This window comes from Marmota flaviventris, chromosome 11 (genome assembly GCF_047511675.1).
Source record: "Marmota flaviventris isolate mMarFla1 chromosome 11, mMarFla1.hap1, whole genome shotgun sequence".
NCBI lineage: Eukaryota > Metazoa > Chordata > Mammalia > Rodentia > Sciuridae > Marmota > Marmota flaviventris.
This window is the reverse complement of record NC_092508.1, coordinates 37,510,319-37,534,850: the sequence shown is the minus strand read 5'-3', so window position 1 is coordinate 37,534,850 and position 24,532 is coordinate 37,510,319. Positions and strand designations below refer to the sequence as shown.

General features: G+C 36.1%; 1 protein-coding gene across 2 annotated transcripts in view; it reads right to left on the bottom strand.

Moving 5' to 3' along the window:
• The window catches only part of Rftn2 (raftlin family member 2), a 62,787-nt gene extending 45,231 nt beyond the window's left edge, over window positions 1–17,556 (bottom strand). Inside the window, exons 1-2 of one of the 2 annotated variants that reach the window (XM_071618959.1) lie at window positions 17,317–17,556; window positions 16,853–16,999 (exon numbers count right to left, since the gene is read on the bottom strand). In XM_071618959.1, the coding sequence (XP_071475060.1) occupies window positions 16,853–16,991 (139 nt within the window). In that variant the 5' untranslated portion in view covers window positions 16,992–16,999; window positions 17,317–17,556. Of the gene's footprint in view, window positions 1–16,852 lie in introns of both variants that reach the window. The other variant, XM_027925033.2, reaches the window with a different exon arrangement.
• Between the last annotated feature and the right edge of the window lie 6,976 nt (window positions 17,557–24,532).

The following is a 24,532-nucleotide window of genomic DNA, read 5'->3' as shown; positions in this document are numbered from 1 at the left end:
CTTATCATGCTATCTTTTGTGCAGCTTGCTTTGGCATGTCAGAACTACTGTAAGTTTCTGACCCTGCCACTCTGTCAGGCCACTAGGCCTTCATTTCCTTCCCTGCCTAGTAAATCATCCCTTTCTCTGTGCTGTACCTACTCCCACCAGTGCCCTTGTCAGACTATGTTATAGTTATTTCTTTATATGTCTGTCTTGATTGTTAGACTGAGAATTCCTTAAGGGCAAACAAACAAAGAAATAAACAAACAACAACAACAACAAAAAAACTACCTTATTCATGTCTTTCTGTGTCTATGTTCCTTGAATCACTATGTTAAATTGGAAATAGTGATTGTTAGGGCAATTTAGAGGCAAAAATATTACATAAAAGGGGGAAAGAAATCAATGTGAACTAGTGCAAATGAAAAACATTAGGTTAGGGAATTCAGGAACAATTCAGGTTATTCAGACCTTGCAGGAGAGAGGCAAAATAGAAAAAACAGCAGTGATGTGGAATTGTTTTTCATTCTTTTGATCTTGGAAGTGAGGGTGGTCAAGAACATGGTGAGGATCCAGAGTTAAAAAGTAATGTTCACAGGCTGGGGCTGTAGCTCAGTGGTAGAGCACTTGTTTCGCAGGTGTGAGACCCTGAATTCGATCCTCAGCACCATATAAAAATAAAGATATTGTGTCTTTTTTAGTTAAAAAAAAAGTCATGTTCACTCTAGTTCAACTTTATGTTCCTTATGTTAATGATATTACAATGAGAAAAAACATATTGCTAATGAAGTAAAAAGTATGGTGGCACACACCTGTAATCCCAGCGGCTTGGGAGACTAAGGCAAGAGGATCTTGAGATCAAGCCAGCCTCAGCAATGGCGAGGCACTAAGCAACTCAGTGAGACCCTGCCTTTAAATAATAAACAGAAAAAGGCTGTGGATGTGGCTCAGTGGCTGAGTGCCTCTGGGTTCAATCCCTGGTTACCCTTCCCCCTGAAAAAAAGAGTCATGAGAGGTGAAGCTGCATGGGATTTAATTGGCTCTATGTTGGAGTGAAATTCAGAGAGACATTTGGGACAGGATTGTGCTACAGACAAAGAATAATTCAATGAAGAAGAACAGTGTGGCTTTTATCAAAAGGGTTCTTTTGAGCTTGTGGGCTTGGGAAACTTCTGGGTACGGCTGGCCTTGCTTCTCTGGCTGACTTGGTGGCATTCACTGTTAGGTCACATGTTGCCTCACCTAGTTGACTTTGGCATTATTGCTTGGGAGGAAAACTCAGATATCAAGAACTCAAGAGCTGGGAATCTACTCTCCTGGAGGTATAGGTTAGAGTTCAGAGCAATTTAGGCAGTTTGATGCTCTGTATGTCCTCTGTAATCTTCCTTGCCATCATCCCAGAAAGTGGAGTAATATGGGAGCCAGCACAAAAAGAGTAGCTAATGGGCTCACAGAGGCACTTATGTTGTTCCTACACAAAGAATATTTGAAATGTTTCAGTTTTTGTATTTTCACCACCTGCTCAGCAGTTAATTCTACTATTTTAGTTTTATAGTTCTACATTAAAGATTATATGTCATCTGGATTGTGGTGGTTGTACAATAGGTGGATGTATTTAATGTCACCAAACTATACACATAAAAGTAGTTAAGATGGTATATAATAGGTGGATGTATTTAATGTCACCAAACTATACACATAAAAGTAGTTAAGATGGTATATCTTACATCATGTATATTTTACCATTATAAAAAAGATTACATGTCAAAGATTTTTATTTTATGTATGTTTAATACATAACACATATTCATATATATGTCTCTGTGTGTGTATGTATGTGTGTGTGTGTGTATATATATATATATATATATATATATATATATATATTTTTTTTTTTTTTTTTTTTTTTTTTTAATTGGGAATTGAACCTAAGGGTCTCAATCACTGAGCCACACCCCAGCCCTTTTTTAAAAAGATCTTTTTTTGGTTGTCAACAGACCTTTATTTTTTATTTACATGCAGTGTTGAGAATTGAACCTAGTACTCCACAAATGTTAGGCAAGCGCTCCATCACTGAGCCACAACCCCAGCCACCACCACCACCACCTCTGCCCTTTTTTATATTGTATTTAGAGACAGGGTCTTGCTGAGTTGCTTACGCCTTGCTAAGTTGCTGAGGCTGCTCTGAAGTTGAGATCCTCCTGCCTCGGCCTCCTGAGCCACTGGGATTATAGGCATGCACCACTGTGCCCGGCTAAGATTTCCTTTGTTATTAAGAATGAATAATATTCCATTTTATGTATATACTGCATTTTGGTTTTTTATTTGTCCATCAAATGATAGTTGGGTTGCTTCCACCTCTTGGCTACTGTGAATAATGTTGCTATGGACATGGGTATCTCTTTGAGATACTGCTTTGGATTCTTTTTACATAAATACCAAGAAATGAGATTGCTGGATTTTCTCTCTGTTTCATTCTAGGAATTTCATAGTTTTAGGTCTTACTTTTAGGGCAAAGATTTTTTTTAACTTTTGGTTTTCAACTTGGAGAGGCCAATAAGTAGCTACTTGTCATCCCAAATCCAGTTCATCTAAATCTGATTACTTTTACCATGCCACTCAAGTTTGACCCCAACAAACCAAATCATGTTCTTGAGGTGCACCCACAGCAAAGTTGGTAACATGTTTATCCTGGCCTCCACAAGTGGGCCCCTATGTCTGTCTCTTAAAAAAAGTTAGTGACATTGCCAAGGCAACCAGTGACTGGAAGGGTCTACTACAGTGAAACTGACCACTCTGAACACACACAGTGATAGCACTTTTTGCTTCTGTCCTGATCATCACAACTTTCCAGGAATGGTCCAAAAACAAAAAGAAAGATAAAAACATTAAACATAACAAACATATCACTTTTGGTGAGATTATTAGTATTGTACCAATCTTTTAGTCAGACAGAAAACTCTCTGGAACCATTAAAGGGATACTGCTTTGTTCCACTTAACTGGAAAGCAGACTACTGGCAACCTAAAAAATCTAGCACTCATAACCACCACTCACCTAAAAAAAAAAAAGTTCTCAAAAATCCCATGCACTTTTCCCATAAGAAAGACATGGAGCCACCTCCCCTAGCAGCTCTTTCAACAGAGCATGTGTTAGAGAGGTGGTGTTTTCCAAACTTCAGTCTGTGGAGTACACTTTTATGATTTTGACCATATTTGAATACCACCATATCCTTAGCTTTCCCTTTTAATTTTCGTATTAAGAAAAATAAAGTTATTCCAAAAAGAATTCATATAATTCCTATAATCATAGAACACTTATTTACCATAAGTAGCAAGTTGTCTTACAAATAAATACAATGAAAACTTATTATATTTAGACGCTGTTATCTGTGAGCACAGATCTACTATTTGTTGAAATGGAAAATTAGCTATTAGAGAGGTGTTAAAGATTTATCAACTGATTGGAAGACTTAAAAAAATTAAAAAGGGCACACTTTTCTGTGTATGATCCATTGTTATTTAATTCTGTTTCTGAGCATGTGACCTAAGATCATCTCACGTCCAATGCCAAGTTATTTGGTGGAGGCTTTGTGACCCATTTGATTAGAAGTAGCAAGAACACAATGATAACAGCAAAATGGACAGATGACACCAGAAGGAATAAAATGAATTCCAAAACTAGATAAGGAAAATATAAGAACATTTTAAATCAGGGACCACTTTAAAGAGCTTTACAGTTATCATTAGCCCATATTGATAATGACAATGAACCCCACCTCCATTTCAGAACTGTTTTCAGAGGCCAAGCTATGTAACATGTTAAAAATAATCACTAAGAAGACAGCTATAACAGAGTAAAATTGGTGCTTAAAGAGGTTCCTGTTCAGGTAGAGAATGTACTTGTGAGGAATACCTCATCTCTGGGGATGTCAGTTAAATTCTGTGTCAATGGAATTAAATCCAACATTTCTGGTCTAATTAATCTACATCCTCTTGTACTCTCCATAAAGTAAGGGTATTATCTTAAGTTTCAATATAAAGGAAATGTGAACACAGTAAACATACATATGCACACACACAGGAGTTGTTTCAGGAGGAATTACACATAGAAATCCAGAAAAGCTATAAAAGGAGAAAAAAATGTATATCAATACTAATAAACATTTTAACATAAGCTAATTTAAAACCATATTCCTTTTGGGCTCACTGCTTTTCATCAATTATTCAATAATTTCAAGTGTACAAGTTCTCCTATCTGGACATCTGGGTCTTTTGATAAATCTTTAACATGCAGTACAGAGATGACAATGGTTATGGTAAGTACTTTAAAAATACTTAAGAGACCAGTTAAATAAAAAATTGGATGTAATATTAATTACATCAATTAATTAACAGGTCCAGAGTGCTCTTGGAGCAGTGGTTTAGGGTATAGAGTCCAAGATCAGACCACCTGGATTCATATCCTAACTCTGCCTAACGGCTATTTCATTCCTGTGTACCTCAGTTTCTTCAACTGCAAAATGAGAATGATAGAAAAAAAAATCCACCTTATATGTTTTTTAGGATAATTAAAAAAACTAACATTTGTTCCTAGAAAGTGTCTGGCATGTAGAAATTGCTATAGTAATTGCTTTATTAAATAAGGTCCTCCTTATTTAATAAGGCAGCACATTATTTTTCTTCCTTTTTTTTTTTTTCCCAGATGTGATCTATTTTATTTATTTATTTTTTATGTGGTGCTGAGGATCAAACCTAGGGCCTCGTGCTAGGAGAGTGCTCTACCCCTGAGCCACAACCCTGGCCCACATTATTCTTTCTTTCTTTTTTTTTTTTTTAGAGAGAGAGAGAGAATTTTTTAATATTTATTTTTTAATATCAGTGGACACAACATCTTTGTATGTGGTGCTGAGGATCAAACCCAGGCCGCATGCATACCAGGCAAGCACGCTACTGCTTGAGCCACATCCCCAGCCCTGCCCACATTATTCTTTGTTTAGAGTATTAGGCTCTGGAGGCAAATTGTCTGGGTTTGAGTTCTGATTATGTCATTTACTAGGCATATGATTTAGAACACATTACTGTATTTCTCTGAAACCAATATAAATAATTTTACTGATTTTATAAAGTTGTTATGATAGTAATTACCAAACAGGAGCCCAAGGCCTGGCACAAAGCAAAGTTCAGCAATATCCTCATCTGTTGACCCAGATCTGATACTTCCAAATGAATCCCTTAGAAATAAGTTATTGGTAAGTTTAAGACAAATTTGCAGGAAAAATATGATTGTAGGGATTTGGATTGTTCTTTTAGATACACATGACAGTAGTATGTATTTTGACACTTATACATATATGGAGTATAACTTCCTTTTTTTGTGATGCTGGCAATCGAACCCAGGGCCTTGTCCATGAAAAGCAAGCTCTCTATCAACTGAGCCATATCCCTAGCCCTAACTTCCCATTCTTGTAGTTGTAGATGATATGGAGCTACACTAGTTGTGTATTCATATATGAACATAGGAAAATATAAGCTACTATATAAATTATGTAGAAAAATTTTTTTCTACTGTCTTTCTTATTCCTATGCCCCCTCTCTAGGGATCTGGACTTATTCTAAAAACATAGCCTGCAGAACAGAATCTGTATGGAGGTCCCTCCCTAACTCACACTCCAGGTTAGGGGTCCCTCACTCCTGTTTTAGATCTCAGGTTCCTAACTCACACTCTAAATTAGAGGTCTCTAATTCACAGTGATCTACTGTGATGAGTCTTGTACTGAATTGCCCATGGATACCAGGATGACAAAAAAAGGCAGTTATGCTGGAATTCTGGGGAACACTCAAGGCCTCTTCCAAAGAGTGCAGCTGCCCCAGATCAGTGCTACAATCAAGGGTGTTGAATTCTTAGAAAAGTCCTCAAATTTAGATTCTTATGTACTGTCTCCCAATTTTTTAAAGGGACAATTAATCCAAATAATTTAACACTGTCAACTTTGAGACCTTTCTGATGTCTGAATACAGCTATGAGTTGTTGGTTTGTGAGTACTGCTGAGTCACCCCAGGGATCTCCATATCAGAGCCTGCCCAGATCCAGGTAAGCCTCCTAAACCATCTTTGACAGTGGTTATCCTCCTAGCACTCCAGAAAAAGTGATCCAATTCTTTCTCAGAATGGGTAGGAGTAGGAAGATGGTGGAGAGTTTGAGGTTCATTTTATTTACAAGCTGTCTTCCTTATAGGGACATTGCTGTAAACAAGAGACATTGGGGACTTGCTATAAAAAGGCCATTACCATTCAAGAAAGGTAAACCCAGGAGCAACAGCAAAGAGGAATAACAAATGTGGGAATTTTGTTGAAAATTTTTTCATATAATCCTCCAGAGTTTTAATGCTGAAATAAGACTGGAAGGCTGTTAGGGAGTCGTTCACACCTGATTCATCTTACAACTGTGAGGAAAGGGAGAGCTGTGCATACAGAGTGAGCAATTTTCATCAGCGCTCATTAGAGTAAGTAATTATGTCTCCATGATAGGCTCAGTGTTTGAGGCCAGTCTTTGATTCGATATCCTTTTACTGGGGCAGTGAGATCAACAGGTCTATTACTTTCTAAACACAGGAAATTAAAGGGGTGGTGGTGGCTGTTTTGGCTAGAATTTTAACAGTATAGGCAGTTTGCAGCAGCTGCAAGCCTTCTTGCTCTTTTTAGATCCCCACACCAGCAGTTCTTTCTTGATATCTTTGGGAGCAGGAACAAATGGTCCTTTTATAGCTTTAATGGGTGTGGCTGGTTACTGTTACATTAGTGCTATGTAATTTGTAAAACTTTATTATATCTTATAGGGCTATTGTAATTGCTATTACAGGCTACTTTGCAGTCATTTTGAAAACTGTACAAATGCAAAGTGGATTTTTATTTAAAATGAAATATGCTTTCATTTATCCTTATAGTTTCTTTTATTTTTTGGTACTCAACCACTGAGCCACATCCCCAGCCCTATTTTATATTTTATTTAGAGACAGGGTCTCACTGAGTTGCTTAGTGCCTCACTGTTGCTGAGGCTGGCTTTGAACTCTCAATCTTCCTGCCTCAGCCTCTTGAGCCCCTGGGATTACAAGCATGTACCACTGTGCCTAGCTTATCCTTATAGTTTCTAAAATAAAATATCCATAGACTTTTTTTATGCTTCTTTGCTTAAAAGTTTCATAGACAAAGATCACAATTTAAAAATAGAAACACATTCCAGTATAAAGCTAAGAACTTGTTCAATGCTAAAAGTTTTGCTTTGATGTTGTAACTATGAAAATAGTCTAAGACATACATATTTATTTTCATCAGCTCACCTCTGAAGATTGGTACGTTTTTTGAAATATTTATAAAACATTGTTTCCTTAAATAAATTGTGCAGACACTAACCAGCAATTTTACCACTTCTAAAAAACAGAATAGACTTTTAATTTCAATGTTATCTCTAGCAATTATAGTAAAAAGGAAACTCAGGAAAAGAGAGATAAGGTAACTTGCCCAAATTTCTAGTAAGTTGTGAGGCTGCAATTGAACCCAGACAGAACGACGTGAGAGCCAGTGCACTCTAGCCTACAGGAAAAGAAAACTTCATTGATTTGATTGTTTCAGAATTTGTGAAAATTCAGACAAACTGGGCAACAGCTTTTAGACTAGGATAAATTTTTAAGCCATTTAATGTATGGATATTAAAAAGTATCTGATTTATTTGTCAAATGTTTAAATAATCTGGAAATATAAGCTACTATATAAATAACATCTCAATTGCATTATCTTTTGTTTTCAATGAAAGCTTCCATCTTTGTAATTGTTCATTAATATATATATGTGCTTTAATTTTTTTTTTTCAGTACTGGGGACTGAACCCAGGGGAGCTCTACCACTGAGCTATATAACCAATCCTTTTAAAATTTTGTTTTGAGACAGGGTTCTCTTTAAGTTGCTCAGGCTGGTCTCTAACTTGCAATTCTCCTGCCTCAGTCTCCCAAGTTCCTAGAATTATAAGTGTGTGCCACCATTCCCTGCCAATATATTTAACTGAAGTAATATAATTACAGTTTTAAAATATGGTAAAACTCTATTGAACTATACAGTTCATTACTACAGGCAGATACACAACACATCAACTTAGGACTGTCTTGAACTCTTGCAGCCTTATGTGCCACTGCTTTCTCCTGCATATGCTGCACTCCTCTCTGTTGTAGACGCAGTTTCCAGAGACCATAGAATTTCCTCTTACTTCTGGGTGTGTGTTTGTACATCTTTTCTTTCAGCCTTGTCCCTTTTTTTTAAATCCTTTTTTGAGGGGGAGAATTGAGGGGTGATAGAAATTTAACATACAAAAGGGAAAAAAGCATGCTTAAATCTACCAACACTTGGGTACCCATCATCCATTAAAAAATTAGAATGTTCAGGCATGGTGGTGCATGCCTGTAATCCCAGCCACTCAAGAGGCTGAGGCAAAGGATTGTGAGTTCAAAGCCAGCCTCAGCAAAAGTGAGGCACTAAGCAACTCAGTGAGACTCTGTCTCTAAAATAAAGTACAAAATAGGGTTGGGTACACTGCTCAGTGGTTAAGTGTCTCTGAGTTCAATCCCTGGTACCTGGTACCCCCCACCCCCCCAAAATTAGAACGTGGCCAGCACACTGTAAGCCTCCTACTTCACTCTTTTCAATCACAATCCCCTTTCCCTTTGCACTCCCTTGACTTTCAATGGTAATCACTTCCTTCTTGTTCTTTTTAGTTTACTACCCAAGAATGCATCCCTAACCACTTTACAGTTCAGTTTGCTGATTTTTGTACTTCTGGGGATCAATACAAGGCCTTGAGCATACTAGGCAAGTATTCTACCACTGAAAAACTGGGGTTTTGAGCTTCATATGAGAGAGGTCATACAGTGTATACTTTTATGTCTTCTTCACTCAACATCATGCTGTGAGCGTTACCTTGTGGAGTTTGTGTAGTTGTAGTTCCTTCATTTTCATTGCAGCATCGCAGGGGTCAACAACCTATGGCCCACAGCTTGTTTGGTTATGTATCATCATGGCTGCTCTAGCATGACAACAGCAGTGTTGAGTAGTTGTGAGTGAGACCACGTGGCTCAAAGAGCCTAAAATATTTAAAATTATCCTTTTATAGAACACTTTACTGACTTCTGAAGTACAGTGTTTCCTTTTGTGAGTATGCCACAATTTCTTTTTCTATTCTCTTGTTCTTGTTATTCTGAGTTGTTCACACTTTCGGGTTATTACAGATAATACTTCTGTGGCCATCTTTGTATGTGACTCATGCTATACATGTGCACACATTTCTTCTGGGCATATCTTTATCCAGGTAGATGAAGTCAAATGTTATGTTTTTCAAAATGGTTATAACAGTTTACCAACACTTGTTGCTGATAGTCTTTCTAAATTTAAGGTATTTTGGATGATTTGTAGTGGTATCTTGCTGTGGGTTTAACATGCATTTTCTTGATTGTTAATGAGGTCAGAATTTCAAATGCCTGTTGCCTACTTGGACTTTCCATTTTGTCTGCCCAAGTTCCTTGTCCATTTTTCTGTTGGGCTTTTTCTTTATTGACTTATATTTTTTATACTCTGCATACAAGCCTTTGTCTGAGTCCCACTCATTCTTTACTTCCCAGATGAGGTGATACTTCTCAGGCCAAGGTGCTCTTCTTCATACTACTTCAGCTTGTATCCCAGGGTATAGTGTGCATTGTCTCTGCACATGCACTTAGCAGTTGCCCTCACTAGGATGCTCCTAGGATGTAGATTCCTAGAGGGCAGGGACTAGGCTTTATTTTAGCACAGGAAGTGCTCAATGTTTATTTATTAAAAAAAAAAAAAAGAAGAAATGTCCATCTAGATATAAGAAACATAGGAAAAAACCCCAATGTACTGTAGATAGCTAATGGAAATGTATATGTATTATTTCCCAGCATTATTTTTTAAAAAATGTTTTTTTAGACATTGATGGGCCTTTATTTTGTTCATTTATTTACATGGGGTGCTGAGAATTAAACCCAGAACCTTACACATGCTGGGCAAGTGTTCTACCATGGAGCCACAACCCCAGTTCCTTCCAGCATCATTTTTTAAAGTGTGTCAACTGTGCATTGTTATTACAGGTTCCTTCCTCTCTCAGTGCAGAATGGAATCTTTCTCTCCTACAATAGTCTGGATTTGTGAGTTTTGTTATTTTTCTCAACCAAAACATCTTACCATTTCAGACATAATGGAACATCTTAGTTTTTTTTTTCCATCTGGAAGAAAGGTGACTAGGCACCATAACAGGGATTATGTTGACACTTAGTTGAATCAGTCATTTTTATTATTAATTTCTTCTTTTGTAGCACTTTAGTTTTGAAAATTCTTTGACCGCTTGAGGAAATGACCAAGAACTTATTAGATTGACACAGACATTTTTCTTTTTAACCTTCATTTAGGATCTTTTATTCATTCCTTGTTGATTTTTTTAATGCATTTCTTTCTTCATCTTTCTTGAAAGTTCTCTAGCATTTAAAATTATTGATTATTTGCATTATAAAACCCTCCCTTTCCTTATGTTCTCTGGTACTGCACAGTCCTGCTTGTTTTCACTCTGTCATGTTTACTGAGTTGTTCTTTTTTATGGCTATGTCCAAACAGCCCAAGACAACTGTGCTCTGCCCACATTCCCTCTCTTGAAGACTTGATTTTAATCCCTCATTGAAACGGCCACCTCTGCAGGGATGTTCCACTGCTGCCTTAGATTTGACATGCCTGCAATGGAACTGTATCCTTTGATTACATGCTTGACTCCCTTTGGGATCTCTCTCTTGCTGAAAGAGGCATCAGTATTTCCATATATACTGGGCTCAGAACCAGGAAGTTACCCTGGGTTCCTCATTCTTTCTGGCCCTTCATATCTAGCCAGTCACTGGCTAAGTTCCTCTTTTATAACATCTGTTGTATATTCTCCTTGCATTCCATCCTTATCATTGCCCCTCACCTGTGGGTTCTTATCACCATTAGTATTGGCCACTACAAGCGGTCTTTTTTTTTTTTTTTTTTAAATTTTTTATTGTTGGCTGTTCAAAACATTACATAGTTCTTGATATATCATATTTCACAATTTGATTCAAGTGGGTTATGAGCTCCCATTTTTACCCCATATACAGATTGCAGAATCACATCAGTTACACATCCATTGATTTACATATTGCCATACTAGTGTCTGTTGTATTCTGCTGCCTTTCCTATCCTCTACTATCCCCCCTCCCCTCCCCTCCCCTCCCCTCTTCTCTCTCTGCCCCCTCTACTGACATTCGTTTGTCCCCCTTGTATTATTTTTCCCCTTCACCTCACTTCCTCTTGTATGTACTTTTGTACAACTCTGAGGGTCTCCTTCCATTTCCATGCATTTTCCCTTCTCTCTCCCTTTCCCTCCCACCTCTCATCCCTGTTTAATGTTAATCTTCTTCTCATGCTCTTCGACCCTACTCTGTTCTTAGTTACTCTCCTTATATCAAAGAAGACATTTGGCATTTGTTTTTTAGGGATTGGCTAGCTTCACTTAGCATAATCTGCTCTAATGCCATCCATTTCCCTGTAAATTCTATGATTTTGTCATTTTTCAATGCAGAGTAATACTCCATTGTGTATAAATGCCACATTTTTTTTATCCATTCATCCATTGAAGGGCATCTAGGTTGGTTCCACAGTCTAGCTATTGTGAATTGTGCTGCTATGAACATCGATGTAGCAGTGTCCCTGTAGCATGCTCTTTTTAGGTCTTTAGGGAATAGACCGAGAAGGGGAATAGCTGGGTCAAATGGTGGCTCCATTCCCAGCTTTCCAAGAAATCTCCATACTGCTTTCCAAATTGGCTGCACCAATTTGCAGTCCCACCAGCAATGTACAAGTGAACCCTTTTCCCCACATCCTCGCCAGCACTTGTTGTTGTTTGACTTCCTAATGGCTGCCAATCTTACTGGAGTGAGATGGTATCTTAGGGTGGTTTTGATTTGCATTTCTCTGACTGCTAGAGATGGTGAGCATTTTTTCATGTACTTGTTGATTGATTGTATGTCCTCCTCTGAGAAGTGTCTGTTCAGGTCCTTGGCCCATTTGTTGATTGGGTTGTTTGTTCTCTTATTGTCTAATTTTTTGAGTTCTTTGTATACTCTGGATATTAGGGCTCTATCTGAAGTGTGAGGAGTAAAGATTTGTTCCCAGGATGTAGGCTCTCTATTTACCTCTCTTATTGTATCTTTTGCTGAGAAAAAACTTTTTAGTTTGAGTAAGTCCCATTTGTTGATTCTAGTTATTAACTTTTGTGCTATGGGTGTCCCATTGAGGAATTTGGAGCCCGACCCCACAGTATGTAGATCGTAGCCAACTTTTTCTTCTATCAGACGGCGTGTCTCTGATTTGATATCAAGCTCCTTGATCCATTTTGAATTAACTTTTGTGCATGGCGAGAGAAAAGGATTCAGTTTCATTTTGTTGCATATGGATTTCCAGTTTTCCCAGCACCATTTGTTGAAGATGCTATCCTTCCTCCATTGCATGCTTTTAGACCCTTTATCAAATATAAGATAGTTGTAGTTTTGTGGATTGGTTTCTGTGTCCTCTATTCTGTACCATTGGTCCACCCGCCTGTTTTGGTACCAGTACCATGCTGTTTTTGTTACTATTGCTCTGTACTTTTCTCCTTATCTCCATCTCTCTCCACTGCAATTCCAACACTGGAGTTTAAACATCTCTGCACCTATTGACTACTCATTCAAAAAAGCTTTGTAATTATTTATTCTTCATATAATTGAATTTAATCAATGCAGAACTCCTTCCAAACTCCATTTATGTCCAATCTTATTTTTTGCCTCTTTATTTAAAAAATATTTTTTGGTTGTAGTTGGACACAATACATACATTTATTTATTTATTTATGGTGCTGAGGATAGAACCCATCACCTAGCATGTGCTAGGTGAGCACTCTACCGCTGAGCCACAACCCCAGCCCCTTATTTTTTGCTTCTTTCCTACAAAGCCTTCTTTAGGTCATTGCTCTGTGTGCTCGCCCTTGACCATACACCAACCTCTTAATTTTTTTCCTTCTTATCTAAGCCTTACTTTTTCTTCAAGGGTCAGTAAAGTCCTAACTCAAGTTCCAACTGGTCCTATTCAAAATTGATTTCTCTTTTAACTGATACTTATTGTACCATATCATTTTCTCTAATGTGTACTTTATAATTTTTCATTCATTCATTCATCCAACAGCCACTGCTATGTGCCAAACACAGTACTAGAAACAGAGAATATAAAGATGGGCAAAATATAGTTCCTGCCCTTGAAGAGTTCATAATTTCGTTTGGTTTGGCCAAATAGAATAAAAAAAAATCTGCAGGAAGAAACTGTCTTATTCCTTTTTGTATTTCCAATGTTAATCAGTCTCTTCTACAGTATATATACATAATATGTACTTATTGCTATTAATAATGTCCATGAAAGACAAATATTTTCTTCTTCTAACAGTAATGCAGCAAGCTAGCAAAGTTTACTTCATATTTGTATTAGAAATTCAAATAAGAAAGCTGCCACCTGTCCTTCTGATGAGTTTTTAGTGTTATAGAAACTCTATTCATAAAGCTATAAATGGTCTTAAAAACTCTTCAAGCTATTATTATTCAGATTGTTTTCCTGGATTGTACATGAATCATGTGCAAAGTTAACTTTTCATTGAGAAATTCTATAGTAACATATACACACATTACATGCTAACACACATCTATAGGTATATTGTAAGAAATCTCTAGATAACTTATAATTTTCACTGATAAGCAGGAGTAAAAAACTGTTCATGAATTGTTACCTTATCATAATGTAACAAACTTGCTACAGTTAGTAAAAGAGCCCAGATTCAGGACCCATGGAACTACAACTTCAGAACCTTGTATGCCTTGTATGATTATGTTATTATTTCTCCTGTGGCAATGTAAATAAATTGTTGGAAGACCAAAAAGAACAAAGAAAATGAAAGAGGAAGGCAGAGAAAATGAGGGGGAGAGAGGGAGAGGGAGAAAGGGAGGAAGGGAGAGAGAGAGAGAGCAAGAGAGAACTCAAGAGAGCTAAAGCAGCAAGAGGGAGCAATAGTGAAGAGACTAAGAGGTGTAAGTTGTTTTGTGGGTGGAGCTTTGAAGGTGAGGGTAGAGGGTAGAGAGTGACAAGTGAGTTCATTGGTAATATAGGGGATAATTTTGAAATATTCTGCATTATAGTGAAAATAACATTTGAAGTTCATATTCCACCATGGAAACTTCTTGTAAGATAATTTGAAATGTATTTGTAAAGTTGTGGTGGAAGAGGGAGCATAAAATGGAAAATAAATAAGTTGTTCCAGATAATGACAGCCACCACAACACAACATAGGGTACTGGAAATTTTTAAAGGATTTCCTCCTGTACCCATGGGCTTTTTATTTTTATTTTTATTATTTGTGTGTGTGTGGTACTGGGATTAAACCCAGGAAGACTTTACCATTGAACCACATCCCTAGTTTTTTTATTTTTATTTTTTATTGTGAGACAGGGTCTCACCAAGTTTCCAAGGCTAGCCTCCTACTTGTTGATCCTTCTGCCTCAGTGAGTAGGCTTGCTTTATCGTGCTGGGCCCCATTGGCATTTTATTCTCTGTCTCATGGCCTCTGTTTGGAAAAAAATGAGGAAAATAATGTAAGAGACAGGCTCATTGTGACCACACACAGCTGTCACCAGGCCATTTTGTCTCTTCAAAGGTTGCTCATTGCATGGTGACCTCAGACAGGCAGGAGGTGCCACTCTTTACTACCACTTTGAGCAATCATGGGACAGAATTGCCAGGGCCAAACAGAAGGCTAGCATATTTTAATTCACTCTGATTCACTCCTGTATACACTGGATTTTGGCAGGTGGCAGAGATAAAAAAAAAGAAAAGAGAGAGACAGAGAGAGAGAGAAAATCAGGTAAACTATGGGCTGGTGCTGGGGTGCTGGCTTCTGAAGCAAAGGCAATGGCAAAGACCAAAACAACCAACCAACCAACCAAATAAGCCAAAACAAAAACATATGGAAGAATTGGAGAGAAATGGGGTACCAGGAGACTAGGCGCCTGTACCAAATGGGAACCAGATGCAACTTTAAAATATGTGCCTGCGGTATGAGTTAACATTTGCCCACTATGCCTATACCTATACTTTACGGTGGAATACTCTATTACCTTCTCCAAACACCTACCATGGAAGATGGAAATTATATTCTTTTCACAAATTAAAGAGCTTCTGATAGAACAAAACCAAAATGATTTTTGAATGAAACTATAGATCTTCCTAATTCAAGGATGATTGCATTTATATAAATTTGTTTGAGATGTTAACATTGTTGAAAATAAATGAATCCAAAAAAAATTCAAGTTACAGAAAGCCTTAGGATCCTGGAATGGATTGTGCTGTGAATCTTAAAGAGCAGATCAAAATGACTGGCCTAAATTTTATGAATAGATTCAAGGTTAAGGGGGGTATATGTTTGTGTCCTATGATTGACAAGGAAAAGAAATGGAATAAATAGTACCATGTTACAAATATTTTCTCAAATTGTGATATTTTAAAAAGTACAGAAAAAAATATAATTGTTTGGTTACTTCTCTGATTATTACTATCATCTTAATCAATTTAAAACTCTCAATTAAAAAGAAAATTAAGAATACTAATTTTTTTCTTTTGGTAGCCTTAACTTTAAATAAAATTAGGCATGTGAACATATATAGATTTTGGGTTTTGTGTATGTCCCTGGAATGGAATTTGTTTGCTGGCCAGCTCAATTTTTGACAAAGAAAAATGGGCTGTTCTTGCTTCTTGCACAAAGATGCACTGTTTCCAGAGCAAACCAAAAAAAAAAAGGATTTGCGTAAGTTGAAAAAATCTTAAAATAATATCCAACCAATAATTTAGTTAGTATAAACTTTCTATTAATTGATAAAATTTATGATTTCTGAGAATTAAAATTATAACTTTATAATAAGAACTTAAAATACTAGTATCTGGAAATCTTAACTGCAAACAAGTTACTCTAAATCTCATTCTTAGTACCCCATAATTAAAGATACAGTTCTTTTTAAAAGGTGTTTTGTTCATGCAGTTGTACAGTACTCAAAGTTTCCAAAAGAAATGAGGCAAAGTATTTGTGAAGTCGAGCTGCCTGGGTCCCTTCCACAGAGCTGCCATCTGGGCTTGTTTATTTGTGTTTCCAACTTTCTGGAACAGAGAGTTTCTCTGTTAGCGACAGAGCAGTGAGCAAAGGAAGTGTCTTATAGAAGACTCTCCTTTTTCCTCTTTTTTCTATAGTTTCAAACTTTAGCCTGGTCAAAAATATCAAATGAGTAATATAATCACAAAATTCAACCCAGTTGGCAACTTCAGAATTGTCTAAGCAAATCATCTTGCACAATTTGATACAAGCAATATTGCCTACATGCCACCGTCTTGTGCCTTTCAAACCTTTTTCAAAACACAAGCTGTCATTAAGGATATATAGCTACTCAGCCTGGAAACCCAATGTTGTTCATCAATCTGTCCACAAATAAGTATTTGATTTAAAAATGAAAGTAGCATTTCCAAGCAGTTTTCCTAATTTTGGAAAGTACATATGAGCCATGTTACAAAAACAAACAACCAAAACAACACACAAATCTTTCCAAACGAAATGAAAAAACAAACAGCATTATTGTTAAATCTAATTATGAAGAAAAGCTTAAGAATTTATAAGTCAACATTTAAAAAAATTAGTAGTCTCTTAGTTTTAAAACATTTAATAAATTAAATAGAAGCAAAAGTACCTTGTAAAGTAAAATCCAGCAATACATATTCGTAAGCAAATTCTGTCTTTGTTTCCACTTGCGGTCTCTTCAGGGTAGAAAATATTTTTCCAGGGCTGCTATCATCAGGGTCTTCTAGCTTTCTAAGTCCGCACCCCATGGCAAAGTCTGTAAGGAATTAAATTGCAGGAAAGGGGAGGGAGAACAACAAATTCTGTTGTTTAAGCTGCAAAAAGAAAGTTACAGACTTAACTGCTTTGATTTGATTTTCAGCAAAACCATAGACACCGGAAAAAAAAGGTTGGGGTCCAAAGAAAGGAGTTGAAGACTGACTTTTTCTATCCATTTTTCTGTAAAGTCACTGAGCCCATGATTAAGCTACAGCTCTGGGAGGCTGGGCTTGATGTTAGTGAAACATGCAAGCTGCTACAACTTAGTAGAGAATTTCCATGCCACGTCAATTTACAGCCAGCCAGCCCCCCTACCAGAGTTCTGTCGCTCAGGGCACCAACAGTGCTTTGTCTATCCCAGTTGGCTGGATGATAAAAGAGGTGTCCCAAAACGGAAATAAAAAGGCAAAAGCGCAACTCAGATGTAATTATCTACAAGTTAAAGACATATTCAGACACAGTAGCATCCAATTCTTTTTGTTTTCTTTCTTCCCTCTGTCTTGTGCCCACCCTCCTTCCTCCCTGCTACTATTGAGAGAGGGAGAGAGAGGGAGAGGGGTGGAGAGAGAGAGAGAGAGAGAGAGAGAGAGAGAGAGAGAGAGAGAGAGAGAGAGAGAGAGAAAGGGGGAAAAAAACTGGATTCTCAACATGGTTGGAAACAAAAATCATTTCCAGAAAGGAAGTCAGCTTTATGAGAAAACCGTTTCTGGAGTCCAAAAGGAGAAAAGAAAAGTGAAGGGAAAAAAGAAGCACTTTAGTCTTTAAACAGCACTTTTAAAGATTTTTTTTTTCTAACATGTAGTTTCTTTTTGCCTGAAAAATCATATGCTGATTAAAACTGCCAAGTATAAAAAATTTACATTAAAATGTTTTCATAAAAATTTCTTAATTGCTAAAGGGAAACAGATATATGGATAATTAGTTTTCCTAACATCCTTAAATAGTTTGAAACACTCCGCTATTAGAGCACTTAAGATAATAACTGATATAACACTTCTGCAGTTTTCAAAGTGTACTTAAACAAAACAAAACACTGAAACTCTGACAACCTGATTTCTTCAGTTTTATAAATTGCCATTTACTTGAGGTCAAGAACAACTTATAATGGATGATTTGTGATGAGTGTTTATTACATTTAACTATGTGCAGATCTGTTAGTATGGTACACTCATCAAAACTATAAGCCCTGGAATCAGACTGCCTGGGTTCAAATACAGCTTCAGGCCTACTACAGATGTGACCTTGGGCAAATTACTTGACCTCTTTAAGTTTCAATTTTCTCTGCTCTAAAATGGAGTTAATTATAGTACTTATCTCACAGGCTTGTTATGAAGGCTGAGTGAGATAATCTTATCTGCTATCTTAACACTTGTCCTGGCAAATAGCACAGAATACATTTATCTATGTATGTACATTATAAAATGGGACTGGGAGTAGTAATAGGAAGGAAGTGATTCTGCCACCACTCCCATTATTTACCTGATTTCTTACAAAACAAGTCCTGATCAAAACTGAGATTCTGGAGAATATCAGTTTGAAAAGATTTTTCAATTACATTCAAGTGTACAATTGGAAACTCTCCAAAGGAGGGGACAGGCTCTTTAGTTTGTAGATCACCGTCATCTTTTGCCCCTTCTTCTGGCCAACTTGTCTTCATGTTTTCCTCCTCAAAAATATTTTCTTTTAATATGTATTTTTTTTTTAGTTGTGGTTGGACACAATACCTTTATTTTATTTATTTATATGTGGTGCTGAGGATCGAACCCAGCGCTTTGCACGAGCTAGGCGAGCGCTGTACCGCTGAGCCACAACCCCAGCCTCAAAAGTGTTTTTAACAGAGGAAAATTCCATACTTCTCCGTGTTTATGTATGAGCATGGTTGGTGATAAGCAAATTCTGGGTAAATGTGACTAAAAAGACAGCAGACTCTGACCCACAGTGACTCTTTTGAGTCTATTTATAGTGCTTTCATGCCTGTCTTTTTCATGTTCTCTCTTGTAGGATCTGGGCTGTATGTGTATTCCTTTATGGCAGAAATGTAATCTTTGAAGGTTACTAGTACCTATTGAAGTGCCTAGAAGATTATTATTAATTTTAAATATAAATAATTTTAAAATTTCTTTTTTTGGAGACATTAAAGAAATCCAATAATTTACCATAATATTATACTATCTTAGGATAAGTGATTTGTGCATACAATGTTTTTTTTATGTTATATAATTATATAATATAAACTTTAACAAGAATTTGTACTGGGAAGTAAATAAAAATTTGTTTAGTACCCATTATATTTATTAAGTGCCACTTTCCAGGCACTCAGTTAGATACTGGGTATATAAGATGACTAAACATGGCCCTTTGCCCTAAAGAACCTTAGTTATATGGGGAAGACAGGCTTAGAAATAGAGAATTTAAATGTAATTTGGCAGCTGCTGAAATAGAAGTATGCATAGATTGCCTATAAGCCCAAGAAGGGGCCTCTCAGTCTAGAGGATGACGTCTGAGCTGTCTTCATGGATAAATATGTATAAGATAACGAAAGAAAGGTAGGGAGCATGTGTCCCAAGGAGAGAAAAGCAAAAGCAAAGTCATGAATCATAAAAACAGCATGGCATGTCTAAGGAACATGAAGCAGTTAAGAAGTACTAGAATGTAAAATGTGAAGAAAATAGAACAGGCTGTAAAGGAGAAAAGGGCCTAAGCTGTAATGGAGGTTTTTATGCTATACACAGGGAATTTGTACTTTATTTCATAAGTTAAAAAAAAGGGAGTAAAATATTCAGTGGAATAAGCAAATGAGTTTGGAGTAGGCATGTAATATCAATTTGCATCTTAGATACATGATTGGGGCTGCTTTGAGGAAGATGCTTTTAATTGGAGCAAGAAGGAGGGAGTGAATCAGGATGGTTATGCAGTATCCAGTTAAGAGCAGATAACCAGGGGCTAGGATTGTAGCTAGTGGTGGAGTGCCTGCCTTGCACATGTGAGGTTCGATCCTTAGCACCACACCACATATAAATAAATAAATAAATAAATAAATAAATAAATAAATAAATAAATAAAGGCACTGTATCCATTCAGTCAGTTGCCTGCCACTCTTTTTTTTTTTTTTTTTAATATTTATTTATTTTTTTTTTAGTTCTCAGCGGACACAACATCGTTGTTTGTATGTGGTGCTGAGGGTCGAACCACGGCCGCACGCATGCCAGACGAGCGCGCTACCACTTGAACCACATCCCCAGCCCTTGCCTGCCACTCTTATATCCAATCATTACAACAATTGTCCCCATATAAAATCTTTTACCAATGATGTTTCCCCACTTTTGTAATTAGGATAAATTTTTGAAATAAATGTCTTCTAACATTGGTTACTTTTTTAAAAAAACATTTATTTTTTAGTTGTAGTTGAACATAGTACCTTTATTTTATTTATTTATTTTTATGTGGTACTGAGGATCGAACCCAGGGTCTTGCACGTGCCAGGCGAGCACTCCACTGCTGAGCCACAACCCCAGCCCAACATTGGTTACTTTTTTGTATTGAATTATATTTGCTGACAACAGTGGATTTCAGGGACAATTTTCAGTTCTGTGTCACAAATGGGAATTCCCAGGTACAAAAGCTGGGTCTGATGGATTATCAATTCTTGTCTATGTGGCTAGAAACAATTAAAGTGTATTATTGATTTTTGTTCATGTTATAGTAGACACTTAGTCCCTGAATTAATGAATGACAATTATGAAAATGTAGTACAACATTATGATAGTTAGGAGGCAAGTTTGGACCATCTGAATTCACTGAAATCTTGAAGCTTCTAAGAGATAATTATCTATCATCTAACCCATTCTCTACAGAGAGAAACTTTTGCATAATAGTAATTTTAAAATCCAACCTATTTTATGTGTTCCTGCTCAAAGAAGTATATTCAACAAAAATCTGAATGTTTTTGGAGCACCTACTATATACGAAAGAACTGCAAGGAACAAAGATGAAAAGCCACATTTTATGCTCTCCAGAATTTATAAGCTGGCAAACACTAAGTTTTAACTATTCGATGTAGTGTTTCACATTTCCAAAGAAGTTGATGGCTTATTGAAAACATTATTTATTGGGACTGGGTTGTAGCTCAGTGGTGGAGCGCTTGCCTCTCATGTATGAGGCACTGGGTTCAATTCTCAGCACTGCATATAAACAAATAAATAAATAAAGGTCCATTAATAACTAATAAAATACTTAAAAGAAAATATTATTTATGTATTCTTTCTCTAATAATTAGAAAAGCTACAATCACCATCCACTAAGAGTTGTATAGACTAATACTTGTATTTTGACATTATTTTTTCTATAGTCTGGCTTCTCAGCCTAACACACTGAAAAATTTTTATGGCTTTGTAATTTTCAATGTCCAGCTGATGCAATAATTTTTTTTCCTGTTTGGTGCTGGGGATTGAATCCAAGGCCTTACACATGCTAAGCACATGCTCTACCATTGAGCTAAATCCTTGGCCAATAGTCTTTTCTTTACAAAATTGACTATTTAAAAAAATAATAATAAATTTGTTTTTTATGTGGTGCTAAGGATAGAACCTGGTGTCTCACGCGTGCTACTACTCTACCAGTGGTACTACTCTACCACTGACCTACAACCCCAGACCCCAAATTGACTATTTTCAACTGCTTATTCTTCTAGACAGTAGTTTACAAGGTGCTTATGGCAGAGCCTTTTGTTTTAAAGAAATGAAAAGAGAGGGATCTTTGAGCAGGCAGGGTTGTGGGTTGTGCTCTGTTATCTAACAGAACAATTTAGCTTTTATCAATTTCATACATCAGTAATAATTTTAAAAAACATGATTTTCAGAAAATGACACCATTTACATTATAAACTATTTGTTTTCTAGGAATAAATCTACTGAAATGTTAAGCCAGACTAGTATTTTAAAAATTATAAAACTTTACTGAACAGAACAAAAGGATAGTTTCTAATTTTAATATAGTTAAAAAGGACATTCATGGTCATTTTTTTTTTTATAATTTAATGTTGTAAATATGTCAGTCTCCCTTGCCCTTAACAGCTGTCATTGATCTACAGATTTAATGCAATGATTACCTAAAACCCAACAAGTCTTTTGTATGGAACTTTTCAAGTTGATTTTAATATTTTATGTGAAAGATAAAAAGTCAAGAAAGAATATTGTAAAGACTAAGAAGAAGAAATTAGTTTTGTATATGTTAATATTTAGTAAAAAGCTATACCAATTTAAAGTTATTTTTAAACAAAGCTCAGAAAAATTAGCAATACAATAGAATAAAGAGCCTGGAAACAAACTGATGTATGGGAATTTTCCATTCAATGGAAGTGACATGGCAGATCAGTGGAGAAAATGGAACTGGGACAACTCATTAGCCATGTGGGGAAAATAATTGGATTTCTTCATCTTACCATATAAAAAAATGTCAATTCTAGGGTTTGGGGTATAGCTGAATGGTAAAATGCTTGCCTAGCATGAGAAAGACCCTGGGATCAATCACCAGCCCCCCAAAACAAACAAACAAAAAGGAAAAGAAAAGAGAAAAAGAGACAATTCTATATAAAAATCTTAAACATCAAAAGCAAAATGTTATAATTTTATATGAAAATATAGATGTATATTCATCTTTCCTCAGAGTACAAGAGTATCTTAAGAGGAAAATGAGGACTGGGGTTTTAGCTCTGCGGTAGAGCTCTTGCATAGCACAAGTGAGGCACTGGGTTTGATCCTCAGCATCACATAAAAACAAATAAATAAAATAAAGGTTAAATTCTTTAAAAATAGAGGAAAATGATAATCATAAAATAAGTCTAAAATTAATTGTATTAAAATTAAGAACTATTCATTAAGACTCCTTAAAGTGAAAAGATGAAATATAGCTGGGATATACTGCTTATATTTGCCAAATATCAATCAGTAAAGGAACAGTATGAACAATACATAGAGAACTCTTGCAAATAAATAAAAAAGAGAATTTATAATTTTTCTAGAAGAACTTCAAGACCATTTTAAAGAAATATATTTTGTACAAAAATAAATAAGCATGTCATAGGAACAGAAACATGTATGTTCATTAATATATGAAGAGATGTTCAACTTCAATTGCAAATCAAGGCCACAACAATACAAAATTTTTAAAAGTTGTGGTAAAATATGAAAAATATAAAACTTACCATTTTAAAATGTATAATTCAATGGCATGAAGTAGATTCACAATGTTTTGCAATGGTTATTTAGCTCCAAAACTTTTTCATCACCCCAAGAGGAAATTCCATATCCATTAAGCATTTATTCTCTCCATTATAGTTCTTCCTCAAACTGTTGCAACCTCTTATTTGCTTTCTGTCTCCATGCATTTTCTCATTCTGAATATTCCATGTAGTAGAGTCATATAACATGCAGAATTTTTGTTTGGCTTTTCTCACTTAACATATTTTTAAAAAAGATTTATGAATATGGTATCATGTGTCAGTACTTCACTTTTTTTAATGGCAGAATAAATTTCCATTGTATGGATATCCATATTTGTTTCTCCATTTATCAGATAATGGAATTTGAGTTGATTCCACTTTTTGGCTATTGTGAACATAAGTTTCATAGTACTTTGTAGCCATTTGACTGGCAAGAATGAAGAAGCTAGACAACACCAAGCACTGAATAGATCTTTTTAAGGAAATGTTGCTAATCAGAGTGAAAATTTATTTAACCATGTTGGAAGAAAACTTCGTATTATCTTGTGAAATTGAACATTCACATCCTCTACAAGACAGCAATTTCATTCCCAGGCATATATTCAAGAGATACTTCAGCATAGAGGTACCAGGAATCACACACAAGAAAGTTAATAGCAGTACTGTTCCTAAGAGTAAAATATTTGAATCACTTGGGTTAATCAGTAGACATTTATTTTCTCTCTCTCTTATAAATTTTTAGTTGTAGATGGACAAAATACCTTTATTATTTATATGCAGTGCTGAGAATCAAACCCAGTGCCTCACACATGCTAGGCAAGTGCTCTACCATTGAGCTACAATCCCAGCCGCCCGCCCCCCCCCACCCCAATACCTTTATTTTATTTATTTAGTTTTTTTTTTTTTTTTAATGTGGTGCTGGGGATTGAAGCCAGTGCCTCAAGCATGCTAAGCAAGTGCTCAGTGGAGCCACAACCCCTCCTCTCCCCACCTCTTTCTTTCTTTCTTTCTAAGGAGTTCTGTTCTACAGGAAAGAGAAAAAATGGAAATGGGGATTGAGTTTTTTTTTTTTTTTTTTTTTAAGGTGAGAGAACAGTAGTAAGCAGAAATATGCATGAAGCACTGGTTCAATGGAAACCTTTTTTTTTTTTTTTTTGGCAGTAGTGGGGATTGAACCCAGGGACCTCTGCCACTGACTCATATCCCCAATCCTTCCCCTTTTTTAAACTTCTTTTTGGGGCAGGTACTGGGGATTGAAATCAGGGGCACTTAAACATTGGGCCACATCCCTAGCTCTATTTTGTATTTTAT